The sequence below is a fragment of the Alosa pseudoharengus genome, unplaced genomic scaffold (assembly GCF_046254945.1).
Source record: "Alosa pseudoharengus isolate Yale_2024_CS ecotype anadromous, Long Island Sound unplaced genomic scaffold, YU_APseudo_1.1 YU_APseudo_1.1_scf_16, whole genome shotgun sequence".
Lineage (NCBI taxonomy): Eukaryota > Metazoa > Chordata > Actinopteri > Clupeiformes > Clupeidae > Alosa > Alosa pseudoharengus.
The window spans coordinates 35,117,402-35,140,100 of NW_027468630.1; the positions used below are offsets into that span (position 1 = coordinate 35,117,402).

At 45.3% G+C, this 22,699-nt stretch overlaps 1 protein-coding gene across 1 annotated transcript; it reads left to right on the top strand.

Moving 5' to 3' along the window:
* Positions 1-2,113: 2,113 nt before the first annotated feature.
* On the top strand, positions 2,114-12,332 carry hnf4b (hepatic nuclear factor 4, beta). The gene is made up of 9 exons (XM_076286639.1): positions 2,114-2,228; positions 4,445-4,610; positions 5,280-5,374; positions 6,870-6,973; positions 8,120-8,275; positions 9,119-9,206; positions 9,320-9,472; positions 10,429-10,752; positions 12,202-12,332. The coding sequence occupies exons 1-9, from the start codon at positions 2,114-2,116 to the stop codon at positions 12,330-12,332; spliced, it is 1,332 nt and encodes a 443-aa protein (XP_076142754.1).
* Positions 12,333-22,699: the final 10,367 nt, after the last annotated feature.

Below are 22,699 nucleotides of genomic sequence, written 5' to 3' on the forward strand. Positions count from 1 at the left end.
CTAGCATTTTTGTGTGTGTGTGTGTGTGTGTGTGTGTGTGTGTGTATGCGCACACTCGCGGCGTGCACATGTATGTGTTTTGTGGACATCCGTGAATAAAGAAGAGGTGTGCGCTGCGGTGGTTGTGTGTGACTGACAGGGTTTTATGAGTCATCCATCACCCTCAGAAAGCCCCTGCACTGGAGGCTTCCTGCCACCGTGGGGTGGGTCTGACCCACAGCCCAGTGTGACATTCAAGCAAGGAGTGCAGCTCACCAAGGAAATCCCATTACACCAAAGCATGATGGATATTGCTCCCGAGAACCTCATATGTGGCCTGACATATAATTTGTTATAATTTGTAAAAATCATATGGCCACTTTCTCCCCTTGCGCTCTCTCTCTCTCTCTCTCTCTCTCTCTCTCTCTCTCTCTCTCTCTCTCTCTAACACAATACATTAGCCCTCACATGCTCTCTCTGACACACAAATACAAAGACACACTTTTTTGTAACTTCTCATTGACTTTTACCACAGACTTACAGAAAGGCTAAAGAGAGGCAGAGGAGTTACACACACTGGGTTGAGAATCTCTTAGGCTGAAGCCTTTCAAGCAATTCAAAGTGCATCTAAAAGCAACCACATCACTGGTATAGAATAATCGCCAACTTTCAGCTCAAGACTTGTTTTGAATGCACAGGCACACACAGGCTTCTGGCTGCAGTGGCGCTGGATAGAGTCTGATGCCGTACACTCACAAAGAATTGGCTTCTGCATTCATTCTTCTTCGGTTTTTTTCCCATGCTGTGACCCAGACATCAGAATTTATGGATGTCTGGGAATTTTTGCTCTTAAAAATGAAGGACATTAATAAGAGATCTCTTTCCATTTTTGGACACTGCTGACCATTGTGCTTATCCACGGTTCCTGGGCCTCAGCGGACTACTGCACATCCTTAGCCATCCCTAACAAGGCCCAGGAACAGACCAGAACGGAGAAGTATTTCAGCAGCGCTGGCCATACGCTACTGTTGAGCTGAACAATAGGCTATCTGTCTAAACCAGCACATTGAGCAAAGTGATCAAACAAATCAGCAGTCTCTCCTTAACTCCACACACACAGATTAGGGCATGTCCATGAGTGTTATCTACATCAGTTAGGCCTGGAGAGGGGCAGGCTCTGTGTGCTGTGGTGAGCCATCATGCAAACCTCAATCTATGATTCCACGCGGCTTTTGGCCAAAGCAGTGCAGGGGGCAAAGGTAAAGATAAGGCAGTCTGTCCTGCCCCCTCAACGTAGAGGCGTAGGTGCGGCTGCCACCAGTCTCTAGATGCTAAGCTTGTTAAATACTGCCCCCAGTGGCAAAAGAGAAGCAACACAACCATTTTTTGTTATGTTAAAATTGAGTTTGTTGACATTTTTTAACAAAAACAACAAATTTGCTTTGCCAGATTAGCACAATATTACACATTGATTTTGCATTGAAATGTTGTGACTGTTTAAACCTATAAACTCTTTCTGTTTTTGTATTTTCTCTCTTCCTTCCTCTGTGATGTTTATGTGCCAGAAATCTACAAATCCCTCCCCCTATAGCTACTACCCTCAACACTGATAAGAACTCTGCAAACCGATAGGCAAACAGTTAGCAGAATCTCACTGGGTGCCTATGTTCTTATTTATTTGTCCTGCTCCCCCTCCATTTCTATTTGTTTCTCCGCGTGGGTATCAGTCCCTGTATATGGGCCATCTTTGTCATACTGAAAGTTACTGGATGAGGACGACTCTGACCAAAGGTCTTTTTACCATTGAGAACAGTCAGCTGTATGTGACAGAGCAATATATCTTTCCACAGCAGAGGACTGAGGGGGGTCGCCACTAATGTCTGTATGGGAATCCTAGTTTTTGATCTAGGCCGAAGAAGGAGGAAGGCACATAGTGTGAGAGGAGTTTAATTCACTAAGAGTGAGTTAATAGTAATTCATTAGTGAGGAGGTGTAACTGAGGAGTAACCGTAGAGTAAGGCTGATTTGGGTCACAGTGGTCCTTAAATCTGCCCACTGGCCTTGTTAGAGTAAGGTAGGTCACTGCTGGGCCCTGTGCTCAACTGTTTGTAGCCAGGGAGCAGCGCACCACAGCATGCGGATCCACAGAGTTGGGCTGGACCTGGACACCAATGACTATGGCATGAACCTGGAGCCATCCTACACCATGCTGGAGTTTGACAGCTTGAGAGCACTTCCTGAAGAGGCAGGTATGTTTGACCCTGTGACCCCAGCCCAGACAGACTGACGGACAGGCTGACATGTCTTGAGTCATGACCGCTGGATGGGACAACATTTACTCTTCAACCTAATGGCAAAGATCTAAGCCAGTGGAGGGTTTGTGTGATGAAAGTCTGTAAAAGAGCTCCAGTAATTCCAGCTGTCATACAGTTTACTTACCAAGTCTCGTAAACATGGTCAGCCTGCCACGGCAGTTTATATTAGCATGAGTCTCTCATATTGTATTTTGTTCGTCAGGTGACCTCAGGCTGCACTAAAAGGTAGCGTTATGTTTCAGTGACATGGTAATGAGCTGGGCGAGAGTAATGGTCATGACACGCTTCACATTCATAATATGTCTTTTGTGCGCTTACGAAAAGTATTTTGTCATGGGAAATAATTCTCGGTGAATCGTTTGAAAAGCTTCCCAATCTCACTGCAAAATAACAGCTGATGATCAGTGACCACAATAACCTGCATTCAAGTTATTATCCATAATCTTGGTATTCTCACGTGGATACACACAGAGAGCGTGTGAGTAACATTAGCTATGAGCTAAACACACACCCACAGCTGCAATCAGACAGTGCTTTTTAGTGACATATTTAGCGGGGTCAAAAAAATGAAAAGTAGTCTGTCTGTAGTCTGCCTGTCTGTCAGACTAATGCGAGGTTGTCCGGAGCCTTTGAGGAGCAGGCCAAGAGTAACATGTGCTTAACCACTCTCTGTGCCTCACATTACGACTCCCACACACCCAGGGATTTTTCTGGCATTTTCTCATGGCACACGAGGGCAGGGGAGGGTGTCCTTCCAAAGACACCCGACCCGTATCTCGAAGAAAAAAGCTGCTCAAAATACAACGGCTATTATCTGGTCATGAGAGCTCCGTTCAAAAGTCAGAGCCCCCACTGGCAGCCCACCACAAACACACACACACACACACACACACACACACACACACACACACACACACACATAAACACACAGATAGATACACAAGTGCATGCATACTCCACCCCCACACTCTCTGGTTGTCAGCCATAATCTCATTTTCTGCCGTCATTAGGAAAGAGGACTTGCTGAATCAGGGAATCTTTTCTGGCACCTTTAGCTGCGCACATTACCAGGACTCTCCCTTACAAATGCAGAGAGAAAGAGGGAAAGAAAGAGACGGCTGGTGGATGCATTGTAATCACTTAATTCAATCCAACAAAACTTTGACCCTAGAAAAGCATTCAGCACGTTGAAGAGTAATCCTCTACCGTTCACTTCCTCAAACTCTTAATAGTGCAATTTACATACATTGCTTCTGAGTGTCATTGTCCGCCAGATAAGCTACATAAACAGCATGTTTGATGGTGACCAGTTTGTCTGAGCCAATCCAGGGGTGCTTGAATACTGACAGAATGCAATTTAGCCCCAGTCACCGGCAGATTGAATTAAAACTGTGCAAGCTTGCAGAGCGAAATTAACCACAAAATGGCTGCGCCGGCTTTGGCTTGCCACTGACCTGTGACTGGTTTAATTAAATGGGGAGTTTCTTCTTTCTCCAAGTAATAAGGAGTGCAAGTCCTTAGAGGCCTGTGAAGCGGGCCAGCAGAGAGGTTGGTGATATCTCTACCAATAAGCCTTTTATTACTGCCGCTCTCATAAAGCCACACAGCTCAGGCGACACACACAGATGTCATATGCGCTCACAAACGCGTGTCTGCTTGTGTGGTACTGCGGTATGTGAAAGTGAGAGTATGTGTGGGTGTGTCTCTGTGTGTGTGTGTGTGTATGTGTGTGCATGTGTGTAGGGATGAGAGTATGTTTGTCAAAAGCAAAGTAACTCTCTGATTGCTCTCCCTGTAAATGCCTGGAGATCACTCAAACTAATCAGTTGCATTGAAGTCATAGCCATCCTCGATTAGATTCCATTCCATTAGATTGCCTCCTATTGACTCATTCAGGAATTTTGTTTTCATTAACATAAATATATGCTGTTTGTCTTACTTACAAAGAATTTGGTTTTAATCTACTAGGACACCAAAGAGATACCAAATTACAAATTATTAATGGATATTTACCTAGTAATAATCCTTAATAATACTTGTAGAACATTACTTAGAGATCTGACCCTGTGTCTACAGCACAGTGCAGTACAGGTGTAACCCAACAGGTGAACTCACCCATCAGCACGTGTCTGTTTTCCTGACAATGGCAGAGCCACTGGTGCCAGGGCCGGCGCCATCCCTGCCCCCGAGCAGTGGCAGCCTGTGCTCTATCTGTGCAGACCGGGCCACGGGCAAACACTACGGCGCAGCCAGCTGTGACGGCTGCAAGGGCTTCTTCCGCAGGAGTGTGAGGAAGAACCACGCCTACACGTGCAGGTGAGGACAGGTGAGGTGAGGGAGGAGACCAATCCAATCAGGCAGACACCATAACACCCATGCCTCCAACAGTTCAGTTCAACAGGGTAGCTGCCACTGGATTGGTAACTCAATAGGAATACTCCAAAACAGCACTTTGATCAATGTTCCACATTTGTAGTACTTTCCACATCCTATATTATTATTTGAAATTAATAATTAATTATATTACATTACATTACATTATACATGTTTTACTTAGATATGCGTAATTATAAATGTTGACTTCTCCAGATGATGCTGTACATCTAGTGTAGAGTAAGACATCAAAGTCACATGTATACTACAGCTGGCCTGGACCTTGAGTCAATGAGAGAGAACAAAATGTGGGAAGTTTGTTTCACACCTGAAGGTGTTCAATCTGACAAGGTCCATCTAATTTCAGACTCCTATGATCTGTGTGTCTGAGGCAAATTGTCTTTGTGCTAGAAGGCCTGTCTATGCAGGCAGACAGAGAATAGGCCCAACTCAAACAATCTCTGGCCATATGAGAAAGAAAATCAACAGAAGCCTGAGTATGACACCTGAAGTGTTTCATTAGGGTCCGTACATGCCCCTGCTCATGTGATAGTCAGCCTGTGTGTGTGTGTGCGTGTGTGTGTGTGTGTGTGTGTGTATTTGCCCCCACAGGTTCAACAGACAGTGTGTGGTGGACAAAGACAAGCGGAACCAGTGCCGTTACTGCCGGCTCAGGAAGTGTTTCAGGGCCGGCATGAGAAAAGAAGGTGAGAAACTCGATCGCACCATTACAGCCTAACAAGTATGATTCTCAGAACTACAGAGAATTAGACATGTTTCATGTGATGACTGTGGGACCAGAGATGATAGGTAAAGAAAATTGTAAATTTCTTTCCAAAGTTAATGGAACATCCTGTTACCCCCCACCCCACACACACAAACCAAATTTGGCATCCAGCTACATCTGTTGACCACAGAAGCCTGGACAGGCCAAGTGTACAGCTCTCTGTGTTTGCCTATATTACATAAGACCTGCAGAAGTGTGTGTGTGTGTGTGTGTTTATGTAGGTGGGTGTATGTGTGTGTGTGTGTGTGTGTGTGTGGGGGGGGGGGGGTGGCTCTGAACAAGCTGCGCTCTGAGGGGTGGTGTGCCCCAAGGGGAGAAACCCTGCACCCCGCACTCTTGGAGCACTACGGCCATACAAACGATATGCATGCTAGTCGTTATCTCCCACCGACTGCTCCCAATCACCAGAAGAGAGACGAGATTTGGAGAGCAATGAATGGCCTGTTCACATCAATAATTAACATGGCTCAGTTTGGGCAAATATTTGCTAGGGTCTTTTTTTCCCCCTGCAGAGAAACTCACTTTATAACTCACAGTCCTGGAGCGCTTTACGTAACAGACAGACTGTGGTGGAGAGGTTTTTCAAAGAACTGTAAAAAAAACTGTAGCCTATCTGGTAGGTCTTATATCATCATGAAAGCCATCAAATTGAAATGATAACAGAACATGCCAAAACTAGTTTCCAATGAAATGTCCAAAAATTTAACCAGAACCTTCAAAGAAAAAGCAAAGACTGGATAACTGCAGACCTACCAGCAGGCAGTGGAGAGGGAGGCCATGTTTGTGCCATACAAGTGCCATTTTGCGGGGCTAATAGGAACTTAACTGGGTAGCTGGCGAGAAATCTGCTGTAGATGACTAATTGGTTTCAGATTGGGCCTCACTGTCTGGCCTTGTTGAGGGGATGCACACCACACCGCAGCACACCACAGCACAGCACGAGCTGACTGCACATATTCTGATCACGTTCCTTTCTCACGCCAGACCAGAAGGTCGTAATCAAATACTTTTTTCTGTGCTGGAAACAATCCAAACCAAAGAAAGCGTGTATGTGTGTGTGTATGTGTGTGTGTGTGTGTGTGTGTGGGGGGGGGGGGGGGGGGCTCGTCTTGTGCCACTAAACAGGCTAAAACAATACTCCTCACAACAACCCTCTCTCCTTCAGTAGGTATCGCACAGCTAACAACATCATGACGTCACATTCATTATGTTGCATTCAAAGCGAAAAAAGAGAAACAGAGAACAGAGAAAATTAATTTCATAGGAATGGGGTGGGTCCCAGGTCACATGTACTGTATGCATGTTCTCTTGTTCTTCTAGGGGGGGATAAGAAAAGTGGCGCTTGTTAAGACATGAAAGCACAAGGAGAAGAAAAAAAAAACAATCAATAACATTCATCCATGTCGTGTGTGCAGCTGTCCAGAATGAGCGGGACCGGATCAGCTGTCAGAGAGACGGACAGAGGCTGGGAACGCTGTCCATCAACATGCTCCTGCAGGCAGAAGCCAGCACACATCAGGTAGGCCTCAACCACCTGGGCCCCACTACACAATCACATCTCCCCATGGGGAGGCAGGGAGGTAAGGCAGAGGCAAACCACAGACTCGCTCTTGCCTATTTCCCTTTTGCCTGAGAAGTCCTAATACAACTCTGAATTATCAGTTTCATTGAGAGATGCAGGGAGAGAGAGAGGCCAAGGCTGTATTTTCTTCAGGCCTCACTAAGACAGGCAGCCATTTGAGTCCCCTGGAAATCTTAACTATGGACTCCTGGCTTCGGTTATGTCTGAGAACGGTCAAATTGCCCAGGGACTCAATTTGATCACTGCCTATTTAATTGCATTGCACAGGCTTGGAGTCTGTGCCAGCGTTCAATTTGCTCTAAATGCATAATAACAACCAGACCTCCTCTTTGCATGCCATAGGCATGCAGTGAAATTAATTGGATGATTGACAAATGGGGCACAAAACAAGGCTGAGCTGGTTTCCATTGGGCTTTGCTCCTCATGCAATGTGTCATGCGTTACGCTGCCAGAGCACCACCAAACTCTGATCGCACGCCAGCAGGATTTATCAAACGGGTTCAGGGCAGCCACAGCCAAGGGGTAGGGGGGAAGAGGGGTGACCATTCACCCATTTCTCACCTTCTACTCTTGCTATTCCTGTTCTAACACCTCGAACGCTTTCCTATTCTCATACAGTCAGCCTTGACATGTCCTTTCGACAAGTTCTTTTTCTTCTCAGCCATACTAGTCACACTAGTCATATATCACACATCACTTCCTTGCTGCAATCATTGCACTTCACACCCACCCTTGTAAGTTCCTCATGCAACATCTCTCTGCCCATCTGTGCCTCTCTGTGATCTCTTAAATCAGACAGCCAAACACACCTGCATGCTCCAAGACTCCTGGTCTCCAAGTGACCTCATTGCTCATTGCTTAGCCATTGGAATCAATGACAACTGCTCAGCCATTAACATGATGGGGTTGTCCTCAGTATGCTGGTGTGTGGAAATTATAATGCTGCTGCAAAAGACTAGTACTCATGCTTTGGTCTTTGTCATCTGTGCTGTGCTGTGTGTTCTGCTGTGTCATGTCATGTGAATGAGGCTCTCCTCCTCATATTCTCTCCCTCTCTATCTCTCTCTTTGTCTCTCTCTCCAGTTCCTGTCTTCAGTCCCTGGCATCCCCTGTGACATAGGCATGAAAAAGGTTGCCCGCGTAGGGGATGTATGTGAATCCATGAAGCAGCAGCTCCTTCTGCTGGTGGAGTGGGCAAAGCGCATCCCTGAGTTCTGCGAGCTGCCGGTGGACGACAGGGTGGGCAGGCACTCACGCAAACACACATACAAACACACACATTTACATACCTCTACGAAACAAACATACAAACAACATAAAACAAGCAGAGAAAAGGCGTACGTCAAGTCACGTCAAGTCTCAATTTGTGTACATAAGTTTTCGAGTTGGGATGGTCTTACGGTGCAGCATATATAAATAGAAGAGGCAGATGATTGAAAAGTTGGAGTGTTATGGGTCAAATGGCATATTATGTGTCATACGGTTTTGCGATGAATGCATTTCATTGCAGCACATGATGCATTCTGTCTGCAAGACAAAGTCTGTTACACATCTTGAGTTCAGAAATACTTCTCTTTTGTATGTATTGGAAGCACCTCTATGTTGTAAATTCTAGGGGCGAGGCCTCTAAAATGATAATATATAAAGGGTATGATATTTAAATTTCTCTTGTTTTCAGCCACCACATTTACCAACACCCGTTTATTCTTATGCTGGAATTGTAGTGAATTGTAGTGATAACACTTCATGAATCACACATGAGCCCTGTTGTAATTATGATTCCTGCGCTTAGATCTGCGCTGGTTTCTACATTCGATTGATAAATGAGGGTCATTGTGTACATGTTATGCTACTTTTAGCACTGTGCCACGTCACTGTGTGGCATCTCTCCGGCATGGATGAGCCAGTCAGCTTTAAACCGAGGCATGTCGGCAGCCGTTTAGAGGTCTACTTGAGAGAAGCTTGGGCATCCTCTGCACTGATGTGTGAAAGCGTCCCTGTCTGTCTGTGTGTGTGTGTGTGTGTGTGTGTGTGTGTGTGTGTGTGCGTGCGTGTGCATGTCTGTGATGTGTCTGAGTGCAGGTGGCCTTGCTTAGAGCCCATTCTGCCGAGCATCTCATCCTTGGCGTGGCGCGCCGCTCCCTTCCCTACAATGACATCATCCTTCTGGGTAAGTGAGCTTTCTCGTTTAGCTTGGCCAGCAGGCAGAGTCAGTCCAGCCAGAATCTTCGGGGCCACTCTTCGGGCCCTGATGGTTTCCACTGTGGTTTTCTCTCCATGCAGGAAACGACTTCATCATCCCAGTGAACGGACCCGAGATGGAGGTGTCCAAAGTGGCGGCCCGGATTCTGGAAGAGCTTGTCAGGCCGCTGCGAGAGCTGGATGTCACCGACATGGAGTTCGCCTGTCTGAAAGCCATCGTCTTCTTTGCCCCAGGTCTGTCAATGGAGATATTGCACCCATATGGCTCAGTCAATCCCTTGCACCCATAATTGTAGTTCTTCAAACATCTGGCAATGCACAAACTTTGACACATCTTCAGTGTTCCCAGTGTATCCCGGTAGTCCTCTGGTGTTTGGGGTCTCACAATAGACACATACACCATCTTTGTGTTCCATCTTAACATAAAAGATGGTGTCCTCTGTAATGAACTAGCCTATTCCCTTAATAACCCCCCCCTTGGCATGCCTGAGTTTGCTTAGGTGGTACATTTTCATCGCGTCCTGTGGAAAACTATTAATATCTGTGAGGCTGCTGGCAGGGAAAGCTGGTCTCTGCACTTTTATAGCCGCTTGGCTAAGCGGTCTGATTATACCACCGGGGCCAGGTCAAGTGAACAGACTGGCCTTCGCCAAACTGTCAGGCCAGTGTGAGGACCAGTCTGTGTTGACTAGCTACACAAACAAACATTGCTGGGCTCAGCTCAGTCCACCAAGTGCCATCCATCCCTCCAAAAATGGCCCATGACTACCCATAGGTATTACAGGGAATTAATAACTACATCACAATCAGATCAGAACTCTGTCTCATAGTGTCTTCTATTAAGGGCATCTTTCAAATACATGAGATGTACATGGCAACAATGTTCAGATTCACATGTTATTTTGTCTGTAATGTGTTGTAATGTGTGTGTGTGTGTGTGTGTGTGTGTGTGCGCGTGCGTGTGCGTGCATGTGTGTGCGTGTGTGCGTGTGCGTGCGTATGTGCGTGCGTGTGTGTGCGTGCGTGTGCGTGCGTGCATGTGTGTGTGTGTGTGTGCGTGTGTGCGTGTGTGTGTGTGTGTGTGCGTGCATGTGTGTGTGTGCGTGCGTGTGCGTGCGTGCATGTGCGTGCATGTGTGTCCGTGTGTGTGCATGCGTGTGTGCATGTGTCTTCACGTGTCCGTCTGCCAGACTGCCCAGGGCTGCTAAGTCCTCAGGCGGTGCGGCAAGTCCGTTTCCAGGCCCAGGTGCTGCTGGACGAGGCCACATATGAGCAGCGCGGGCGCTTCGGGGAGCTGCTCCTCATGCTGCCACCGCTGCAGAGCGTGGCCTGGCAGATGGTCGAGACCCTCCAGCTGGCACGCCTGCTCGGGGAGGCGGCCGTCGACAACCTGCTGCTAGAGATGCTGCTGGGAGAAGGGGCCACTGGGGCCCGGGGCGGCCCTGGAGCCTCCACCGGAGCTGGGGACGGGGTCGGAGTTGGGGTCCAGGCCCAGTCCAAAGGCCCACAGCAAGGTACTGCACTGCTCCGCTCCTACTCACACACCCTCGCCCAGGCTTCAACCACAGGCTCAAACAGCCTCTATGCCTTGCTTGAAATGGCCTCCAGTGGCAGTTGCCAGAAGATCCCAGTATGTGAAAATGTGTGTTCGGCACACCTGCGACACATTTTGCAGCAAGAAACCACGCAAGTGACACGCAAACGTTAACCCTAAAATGAAATGAATGAGTAGTGTGTTTTACCCGTTTCACGTCCTACACCACTCAATCATCTCTGTAGTGAATCTCAAACGCATCTGATAATCGGATTCCTGAAAGGAACGTGAATCTTGTTCTGTGCTCTCTCTGCCAAACTCCAGGAAGTAACGCCGATGTCTTTTCATTCATGTCCTCTGGAGACCCTGCCTTGGCCTGTGGTCCCCTTGGTGCCCAGGAGATGCTGCCAAACCAATTTATCTCTGTAATTCTGCCAGTACCAAACTGTAAGTAAGCCATTTTGGGAGCTTCCCTACATAGACATTCATTAACTCAATTCCAAACCTTCAATAATACATATCCAAGTGAAAACACTGTGCATTATGTATAGATGTGTAGCACATTTAAAATATTGCATTCAGTGAAACTGAACATCTTGGAAATGGCTTTCAATTACATTTTGGTCAGAATGTGAATGCTGACAAGTTTTGTATACAAACCTGCCATTATAAAACGGCCACCATATGAAAACATCTTCAGTTCCCTGAATCTGCCACGCTACCTGTTCCCAGTGGCCCAGTCCTCAGGTGCATGCAACCTCAGACTCTGGTTTCCTGCGGGTGGTCTGCTCCAGACTCTGAGAAGGAGCCTGTTTATTTGTCTGAGAGACATCATCCCCACACAGGAGGGGCTCAGGGGTTTCTCTGACTGATGAAGCTTTCACTAGATGGACTGACAGCTCAGTGAGCTCACGGTCCCGAGCTGCTCTAGTCCACCACAGAAAGGCAGCTTTTCCCTCCCTCCGACCAACTCTGACCTAAGCTGCCCTTGCATCAGTACAGTGTAAGCCCAACTTAACGCCCCTCACCCAGCTTGCTGCCTCTCTTCACCCAATTCCTTACAAACAGACTAGTTTCATACAACATTTAAGTGTAATATAGGTGGTTTGACCCTTAAGCAAGACCAAAGCCACAGTCCTGGGAATGTGAGATACACATGGCAAAAGAGGAAATGAGCTCTGCAGAAATTTTCCTTGACTTCTGCCGATTACTGGTCCTATTCTGCTCAGTGGAGTGTTGCAAGTTCCTGACCCATTAACAGGAGTCAGTCACAATAAATCTGATGGGAAACATTCATGTTTATTCACATGACATGCATACCATCCAAAAGCTAAAATGACATTGAGCTGCTAAGGCTCCATACTTTTAAACCTTGAATGTACCCCATCGATCAGCTAGTGCCAACTTCCCTTTATTTTCTTTCGGACAGCTTTGCCAGGTCTTCCAATGGTACTACCCACGCAGACTGGCACTGAGGTGTACAGACCAGGAGAAGACGCAGGCATGGCCCAAGAGATGCCAAACAGCATGCCAATCCCACCTGGGCACACGTGCCTCTGAGAAAACAACCACGCACACTCACAAACACGTGCACACACACTGACACAAAAACACCTGAATATGCAAAGGCTCACATTGCACCAGAAGACTGATAACAAATGAAGTCAGCCACTGATCAGCCTAACAAGCATGTGTCAGTAATACGCAACAGGGCAACAGTGACCACTGATTCAGAGAATCATTGATCAGTGACTCAAGTGTTATTCAATGAATGATTAGTAGAAATGTCAACTATATTCTAAATAAATACTTATTTACATTTATAGCATGGGGGTCTTAAAAAGACATGGCTAGCCTTATCATATAACTAGTGAATGACTTTATGGCAGCATTTATGAGTGGTGATGTGGCAGAGATATTGCTGCATGACAGATTTTCCTACCATCATAATATAAGCTAATGTTTGATTTTGTTTCCCAATCACAAACTAAGTCATGAGGAAAAATATGAAAGTCAGGTTCCTCTGATTTTTGTTACATGTCATGACTCTATGTTTGTGTAGTTGTTCCATTATTTCAATGTCTTCAAAGTCATACACCAAACTTGTTTATTTGAGACGAGATTTAAATTCAGCTCAAAGCCTTGTTTTTCAAGCACAATTTGTCCAATATTTTCGGGGTATGGTTAATGTTTTTAATTAAAAGGAAAAAGAGGATTCTCTAGAGTAAGATAATAAATGCAACACTATCTATGGACTGTGGTCATTTCATCCTGTAGGATACACTACTGCTCACTAGAGGGCGCTATCAGCCCACTGGGAAAATGCCCACAGCTGCTCCTGCTCTGCAGATCTGTAACCATATCCAGATAGACCAACAACAAAGTTTAAAACCACAGTACAAACAAACATCTTACAGAGAACTCGACTACTGAAGCAGAACACCAAAACAGGAATGTGTTTTGAGCATGCCATTACTGAGCAATACTAAATTCAACACAACAGACCCGAGAGGATTGATCCAGATAAATGTATGTTTGTTGGAAAATAAACACAGGATTGAGTGTATGCATTACTGAAAAAAAACAAATGTTATAAATAGATGCTGTGTGTGTGTGTGTGTGTGTGTGTGTGTGTGTGTGTGTGTGTGTGTGTGTGTGTGTGTGTGTGTGTGTCTGTCTGTCTGTCTGTCTGTGTGTCTGTGTGCGTGTGTGCGTGTGTTGTATACACAGTATGCAGTTGTTCAAAAGTATTCTGAGGCAACACAGTCTTGCTTTTTGTCAGTCAGTGCAGTGGTGAAGCCCCAAACAAAGGCCCACTTGGCCTGGCTGCTGCAGGAGCCTTCCCCAGCCCTGGGCCTCATCTCAGCCCAGACCCCTCTCCAGCGCCCCTGGCCAGGGAGACAGGATAAGCCATGCATATCCAAGTTTGTTCGGAAGTAAATCACAGGCAAAAAGAGTGCACACTCCAAAAGAGTGCACATTGCTCCACTGAAGCAGTCTGCTTCTGTTACAACGACTAAAAGAAGGTTCAGTGGCTCAGGAGCAGATGTATTTGGACTGGTAGGAGGGTATTGCAGATATCAATGTCCATAGAGACATTGGTAAGGCTATCAAAATAACCAAAAACCAAAATATTTTAAGAACGGGTCAAGTCGGTATGGGTCTGTCTGTCTCACTTGGGCTCTCTGTCTCTCTCTGCCTAAGGCCAGGGAGCAGTAAAAGTTAATGAGCAACGGTGGCCCAGGTCATACAGGTGACAGGAGGCCACTGTGAGGAGAACATGACTCATCAGAAACGAGCAGAGTGGAGACTCTCTCCCATGAAAGAGCCAAATGACTGTTTGTGTTTATTTTCCAAAGGCCCAAGCACAAGTAGAGCGAGGAATATCCTCAGGCCTGCCCCTGAGAGTGATAGCAACTGTTGCCACCTGAAAACCACCAAGGGGCTTACTGGTAGTCCACCGGATCCTGTCTGGAAGAACAGGGCACTTTCACTGGGCTCCTCATTCATTCCAAGGTAAACATACACACAAAGATTTTCCTATCATTGCCTTAAACTGCTCGAGTCATCATTTGGTCCATGGTAGGGTCAAAGTTCATATACTCACTATGGCAACACCCACTACACACATCTGAGGCACTACCACCTGATTCTCAAACTAAGCAGCAATTAGTTAAACCCTTTAGAAATTTAAGCAGATTATGTAATGGTGTTCTGGTCTGAAGGCTGGCCAGTTCCATCAATAAGAAGTAAGTAATTGAAAAAGTGTAAACTGTCCTTTCCCCTCACAGAAACTGGAAGTTTGAGTTTACACTCCTGTTACAGAAGAGCTACGCTGTATGCCTGTTATGCTGTCACCCACCCATGGCTAAGTGTGATTTATCGTAATAATAAACCACTCGTTTGTTGATTCGGCAGCCACAGGAGGAGTCGGGCCTCCCCACTGCAATGGCACACACACAAAGGGTAGTATATTGTGGCTATGATCAACCACACAAGTTAAGAGAGCTCTGCTGTTGCTGTATGCTGCACCATACAAATCTGAGGGTACCACAAAGTCTTGCCATCGCATTTACAACCAAAAACCAAACTTATTATGGGTTGAATCCAAGACCACCTCCTACACACCAAAAAAATCCTCAAATCCAAATCCCGCTATTCAGTTACAGTTACAGAAGATGAAAACACTCAAATGTGGTTGGTCAGATTGGTCCAATTTAAGCAGAAATAACAGACAATATGTGAGCTTTCTTTCCCCCAGGTTCTGTTTTACTAAGAAGTGCCTAAGCGTTTATTCCAGGAAACAGTCATCATGTCTTGGACTTGGACATTAATGGGTGGACATGTTTGCAGGCTGGTGCTGCAAAGGTGCTTTCTCACCTTCTGGCAAGAGCTGGAGGCTCTGGCAGCTCTTAGTAGTCTGGTCCAGCATTTCGACAGATGAGCTTTTTCCATGTTGCTCAAACTCAATCTGTTAGTTGAGGGAAAATAATAGTAGGAGTTGAAAACAATATGGTGTGCACGGAACCATGGGACCTACCCTCACCTGTCCCACCTGCTGAACCACCTACATTCACCCGCCCCTTACGTCCCTCTGAAACCTGCTCTGCTCTGATGCTTCTGTCTAAGAGTGGCCTGTGGAGCTTGCCATCATTTGCAGGGTTTTGTTTTGACCAGAATACATCCTCTATGGGACATAAACCAACACAGCAGTCTTTCCACATGAAACACACTTTTGGGGAAATCCCTGGGTCTGACTGGAAGGAAAGTTCACAGCTGCTGCCATTGGTGCACACGTGTGCTCAAACGCACCAACCCATACACACACATCTAGAAAACACAATCTTGTCAATACTGCACATGTGGCACCTACCCAAAAACATACAAGTACACACACACACACACACACACACACACACACACACAAACACAAAGCATTCTGTTTAAAACATGCACAAGGAGCATAAACTTTTGTGAAACCACGTCAGTTGGGTACCTCTGAAGAAAAACTGAACATTTCCTTTCTTCACACACACAAGGAGGATTGGCAAAGATGATCTCCTGCCTGTGGTTTGCTTAAGATTATGACTGATAGAGAACACCCACATCTTGTCTGCATTACAGCCTACCTTTGGCAAAGAGGTAATTGGGAAAGAACCTGTTCCTACTTCACTTCCAGTCAGCCAAGCCCTCCCCATGTCAAAATCATATCACAAGTTTTTATTCAATGCCACAGGAAGAATTACTCAGCGAATGACACAGTCCAGCAGATTGGTCACTGTCAGCATATTTATTCATTTAGTTTTGGGGCAAAGTAAACTGTGGAAATGTCTTGGGTGGCTTTTGATGGCTTTTAAGTGCCTGATTTGTTTGCATTTAACAGAATTTTCAGTGTTGATGTACTTGTATCATTTGTGGGACTGTCTGTCTGCCTGCAGCCATTGACACGATGTCTTTCCAAATTTGAGACTTAGATTTCATTGTCTTTGGCAAAACATCTATGTTGTAGTCATATCAGCTGTGGAGCACTTATTCATCTTGTGCAACACAGTATGTGGTGTGTGTATGCATAACCCAAGGAAGCATGATAAGTGGGCCCTTTCCAGAAGACAGAGGCATCTGACAGAACGTTTTAAACTTCTCAACACACCACACTCAGGGTCAGCTCAAATCTGCCACCACGGAGCCAGCGCATCAATCTCTCGTTTCCATTCCCCCCTCAAAGCGCTGTGTGTAATGTGGGTCAGCGATGAGCAAAAAGCAAAAGGGGGGGTGAGCATCGTTCTGTTTCATCACACTCATCCTCACTCTAAACTCAGAGCAGCTGCTCACAGATGTTCATCACCAGACGAGACATGTGCCTGGCAGTCGGCTTCACGCTGAAAGTGTTTGGGCCCTGCTAAGGCTAAAGCTGTTTCAGGTTCAATGCTGCAGCAGGGCTTCACGTGCAAAGGTAATTGGCAAGCCACAGGGTGCACGGCATCAAAGGTAATCGATAGCTTCTGCTGACCTGGTAACAAAATATGTGCGGGGTTTCTTAAAAGACTTATTATTTACATATATTTTCATCTTAACCTCCAAGAGATTAACCAACTGGGACATGTTTGGTATTCAGTTGTTGCACTTTCTGGTTACATAGGAGCTATAAGTAGTGCAAGTACTGTTGGTACTCCAAACAGTATTACTAAAGCTACACTCCAAAACTGCATTTGTGTCAAACAACATTATAACTGCTTGGAAAAAATACTCACACACTAGCTACCTAGAGAAGAATCTGAGAATGCCGGTAAATATGATTTTTTTTCCAGATATTATATTCCAAATATTTCCAGAAAGATGATAAACAAGACAACTGCTTTAAGATAACTCATAAATATGAAGTGATGTCCTAAAAAAAACAATAAAACATGCAAGGCAAGGTGTGAGGACAGGTATGGGACTACTAGCAACAAGTCAGGTCAGCATTAGAGTTTGTCAGTGTCCTCCATAAGTGTCATAGAGAGTTGAGAAATGGCAAAAGGCCAAAAGATCACAATGTTGTCCTAAGATCAAAGACTGGAGAGCTTGAGTCTGAGTTCTCTACTGACTATGGGAACAAGGGGTGATGTCCTGAGACATGTGTAAGCAGTTACACACAGTAGCATGCATGATGCTCCAAAATTAACCGTTCAATAGAGCCAGTTCCTCTCAAGTTCAAAAGGTCATCTGAAGGGGGTCCAGTGGTCATATTCCAATAACCCTGACTCTATGGCTGTTTTCCAAAGTCGAGCATGCTTCCTTGATAGAATGCTTCCTTGCGAGTTGGGTTCTACGAAGATAGAAGCCTCCCCAGTGTTCTCGGACTCTACTTTGGAACAGACTAGCTAGTGTGGACGAGCACATCTCCGCGGTTCCGCCTGAGCACTTCTGATTTCAACTGCACGCTTCTGTTTCAGTAGGGGCGCTGCCCTGATACATGTCAACGCAGAGGATTATGGGTATTTTTGTTCACCTGAGGATCCACAGATGCATCCTTGGAAATTCTCAGAGTGAAGGGCGCAAATTTATGAGTTTTCTTGACATTGGAACAGTGCTCGGTGGAGTTTGATGACGTGGCGCCCTTGAGCAAGGCACCTAACCCCCAACTGCTCCCCGGGCGCCGGATTAAGGGCTGCCCACTGCTCCGGGTGTGTATGTGTGCTCCTAGTGTGGGATTGCTCCTAGTGAGTGTGTGTGTATGAATGTGTGTACACTACCCCCGGATGGGTAAAATGCAGAGAACAAATTTCCAGTAGGAACTTACTACAGGACTATACAGTATAACTTAACTTAAAAGAAAGGCGGCCGTTAAGTATGCTTCCTTGACTTTGGAATATGGCTTGTGTCATCACTGGTCATAACCCCCATCACTTTGACTCTATGCTACTGCAAAGGGTTTCACAACATTGCACTTGGGAACCACTGGTGAAGCAGACCAGAGGCTATTGGGGGGACCAAAGCTGGTGATGAAAGACAGAAAGACATGAAGCCAAGTCAGCAATTTCTCTACTCTTGTCTTTCATCTTGTAAGTGCTGCCTGCAACACAGAATCTGTAGGCTATATATTAACTTACAAAAGGGGAAAAACAATTTCCACCATACTATACAGCAAGAAAACCTCATCATCTGGACTTTATTTCAGACATTTAAGTAATGACAGTCATTACTGAATTGTCTTGCCCCAAAATAACTGACACAAACCCTATACAAACAACATGCCAAAGTTTTAACAAAACCATCTCTAAGGTGGTGACGAAGTTGGTGGGTAAACAGACGCGATGGTTGTAATGAGCCTCTCGTTGGCTAATCACAAAAGAGTGGGTGGCTTAATCCCCTCCAGGCCACAATAACAGAGCAGTAAAACATCCAGAGAGCACTGAGCACGTCACCAGCAGCAGGGATGCTGAGCCAGTAGCTGGTGTAAAGGCAGAGAAAGAAAGGACAAAAAGACCGAAAAGAAAGAACCACGGAGTGAAGGGAAAGGATGGGTGTGATCTAAACAAAGAGGAGTATGTGTCAGAGAGCGGGTGAGACTGTGTGTATGGCAACATAGGCAAGTCAGGCAACTATTTTAAAAAGAAAAAAGAAAGAAATCAAGGAAGATGGAGTTGGTCACTCCTTTTATGGGCCTCCCCTGGCGCCAGGGAAGGCTGAGACCAGAGATCCCAGACAACAGATTTCAGTCACTGCATCAGCATGTTGACCTGTTATCTCCTGATCCATGATCCATAAATTGTTATCCTCTCAGATAATCCCCTGCTTTACATTTGCATCTCCCTACCAGGAAAAGTATAACCCCCTTCTCTAAGTCTGTTATTATTACTCAGCTACTATGCAAAGTGACAAGAGCACAAGTCCTGAGTAGCACGTGGTGCGTAAACATCTGTTACCACTTGTCACTTTCAGGCCTGAATATGCACAGTAAAATGTGGCTGTTAGCAAAATGAAACAAGACACAACTGTCTTTGTGAGGGATCAAGCACATTTGCGTGGATGGCTGCAGAACAGATGTGAATGTCCTCATCAATAACAGGGTAGTATTCCATGTGCCATCAAGTCAATAAACATGATGTTTGGTCAAACAAAAGAATCTAAAAATGTCCTCTTTCTTTCTCCCTCTCTCTGTCTGTCCTTCCCTTCCTCTCCAGATGGTTTCTCTGCTCACTCAGGTAGCTTTAAACCGACACCAGTCTCCACTGTGTAATGGATTTATGACAGGAAACCAGCCTGCTTAAATATAGCCATGGAAAGAGCTTCCCTTCCGTGCCCTGAATTTCAAACAGTCACCCCTAAACGGAGATGCCCACAGGTACAGCCCAAATCAAACACGGCCCTCCTCCATAAACCAATCAGGACCATCTCAATAAGTGAGCTGATTCATAAACTCAGCCAGCCCAGTCTCATTAAAGCCTTGTGTTTACCTCCCGAGTGCGACTAGGGAATACCCCTTTTTTTCCCTTCCAACCAGCCGATGGATTAAAACGTCCTCAGTCACCCCAAGAAGGTATTTAAGACTTTTGAGTGTCCAAAAGCAATTCAAACAGACTTGTCTATGGAGCTGCAGCCGCCATATTGACCTTCAGCTGAAGCAAAGGCGATCCAAATGTCAGTGACCAAACCCAAACCACAGAGGAAGGTGACTAATGATGCATGATAGAGCCAACCATTCTTTTTTGCACAGGGATTGCTCTTGTTTATCCTTATTTCAGCACTTAAGAACAAAACTATTCAAGCTTTTTTTCAGACAGTTTTCTTTCTTTTTCTGAGAATGACCTATTATGACCGCCACTGCACAGACAGGTGGTCATATAGTGTTTGTCAAAGTTTTCTTCTATTACGCACCGCTATGCAATATGTATAGGTATTCTATAAAAAACGGGCCTATGCAGTATTCTGTTCCATTTCATTTAGTCTACTACTAATATTTGTATTTGTCATGTCATAAGTCACTTTGAATAAAATCATCTGCTAGTTGATTTGCATAGTTGCCCTGCCAAATTAGAGAAAAGCAAATTACCGCTAGTTGAATGGGTCACTTGTTTTGAGAAGCTTTCACTAACACCTGACAAACCTGGTTGGTGATTTGGTCCAAAATCCTTTATTAAAACGGCTGAATAAAACAGTGCCTTTGAAAAGGAAGGGCGATTCCAGTAAATGTGGCCTGACCCATGATTAAATGAACGCAATGTGGTCTTGAACACAAATGTTGGCAAAATGCCGTGATGGAGATCACCATGAATCATCTAGCCCCTCACTTTTCAGACAGAGAACAAAGGGGGCAAGCCAAGTATCCAGGCCAGCAAATGACCACACATCTGATGGCCAAGATCGAACATGAAAAAACTTGCAATTCAGCCTTACTTTCTTAGAAGCATTAACTACCTAAGAAACATTTTTCAGAAACGATTATTCCTGCTGGAAGCTATACCTTTATTGCTTCATAAAGTACTACACTGTGACATAGCCTTTCTATTTGTTATTAAAAGTACACTATACTCATACACAACTGGGCTCAACACAGCTGTTAGCCAACGGCCCAACCCTATTGCCCATGTGAAATCTGGGTCAATATGGACTAAAAAGGCCCAAATAGGCTGAGGTGACGTGAGGACAGAGGGCAGCTGTATTTGATCTGAGACAGCAGGGTGGCCAGCCCCTTTCTTATTTACCCCCTTATTTACAAAAGCAGAACTTAGTATTTGTGCCTCTCATAAATGTTGATGGTGTACAGGTTCACTACAGCACTGCTGCTGCACCAGGGACTGTCCATAGTGGAAACTGATGCATGCCTTCACTTAACTCTTTTGAGGTAGATGATAAGAGAGTAGGAGAGTTTCCCAAATTCCAAGCATTTCCTCTAACCAACTGAACAAAATGAGCAAAAAGAGTAGAACATTTTGATAAAAACAACGGGTTTAGGCAGCCTAGTATTTGTACTTGTGTATCACATGTAGGCCTAATTCATACAGACTTGTCTGATTCTTCATGGGACTTATATAACGAGACATTGCAGCAAACTGGAATACACACACACACACCTGTGGGGTCTCCAGAGGATGTGTGCTGAATGCAGTTTGGGGTTAGCTGGAGAGGCCTCTGAAGAGGCTCTTGGCAGGAGATGGACTGTGTTATGGCGTGTGGTGAGGATCCTGTACACCTGTTCACATGCAGGATCACCAGTGGAAGAAACCCACGCCAGCTCAGCAGTAGCTCTCTCTGAAAGCCTTTAGTCCACATTCCAGAGGGTACTTTTCCATTGAGAGACTGACTGAAGAGAAATGGTAAAACGTCAAAAGGGCATACAAAAAAGGTGCTATTGGCCTACTACTGTATGTTAACGTAAGCTGTTCTAACTACACCTGAAAACTAAACGTGCCAACAACAAAAAAAACTGCTAACAAATTTCAGGATTCTGGATTGAAATCTGGTCTCTGAAGAATTATGCTAACAGTAGCCTACTGAGTCAGACAGTGGAAAATATTAAACGACAAGCTAGTCCTTAAACCAGTAGTAGCCTAAGAGAAAAAAACGAGACGGGAACATGAGGTCTGTTGCAACTCATTTTTGTGGACATGTGAAAACCCAGGCTAGTGGACATGTTGATTCTAAAAAAACTATATAAAAAAAAAACTACAGCAGCCCAATTAATCCATTCCTTCCATTGCACCAATTGTCGGTTAAAATCGTCGTGCGTGGTAAACGTTGTTTAAGCATGTGGATAGGAGTTAGGCCTATGTCTTTGCCCTTGATGCTCTCACAAGGCAGAAAAAAGAAGTCTCAAAAAATGTTGCTAACATGTTTGAATATGTTTTACTTCTGTATGGGATGGCCAAAACCTGTGTGATACTGTAGTCACGTTACAAACTTAAAACAAAGTGGCATTAGTACGTTAAATCTAGACACATGTCTCATAATAGCTCTCCAGCTACAGTGTTAATGGGTAGGCTACTCACTTGTAATTTGTTTGGACGTTGCCTATACCTATCTGGAGGTCCTTCTAAGCAGGGAGTAAGACCAAGAATGTTTTCCGTCAAAGTTACTTGGGGTTCGAGGACCTGATGAGCAGACTGAAATTCTGCCCTCATCAGCCACTTCAACCGCTGACTACCAACAGTTAGGGACACGCCCGTGGTCCAGGACGTTATGAGGTACAGTAGTTGAGCGCGAGACGGGGGGAAATGTCTGTTCATGAAAGGAAGTAGGCCTAATTTTCACAGAGGGGAAATAGCAGCACACCTTGCACTAAGAACAGTTTACTTATATGCCAGCTTGACAAGTCTTCAATGTACAGTGTGTGTAAAGATGTTGAGTCTTAGCTTGACAGTGAATTGCATTACAATTTAAACTAGAAATGCAATTCCAAGGAATTACTAGTGCATAAAAATGCATATGATGTAAAATATCATACA

Bases quoted from the DNA above. Each gene is read 5' to 3' on its own strand.
- hnf4b (XM_076286639.1), top strand. From the start codon at position 2,114: ATGCGGATCCACAGAGTTGGGCTGGACCTGGACACCAATGACTATGGC. The intron at 8,276-9,118 runs GTGGGCAGGCAC...GTCTGAGTGCAG, and splicing joins AGCTGCCGGTGGACGACAGG to GTGGCCTTGCTTAGAGCCCA. The intron at 10,753-12,201 runs GTACTGCACTGC...TCTTTCGGACAG, and splicing joins GTCCAAAGGCCCACAGCAAG to CTTTGCCAGGTCTTCCAATG.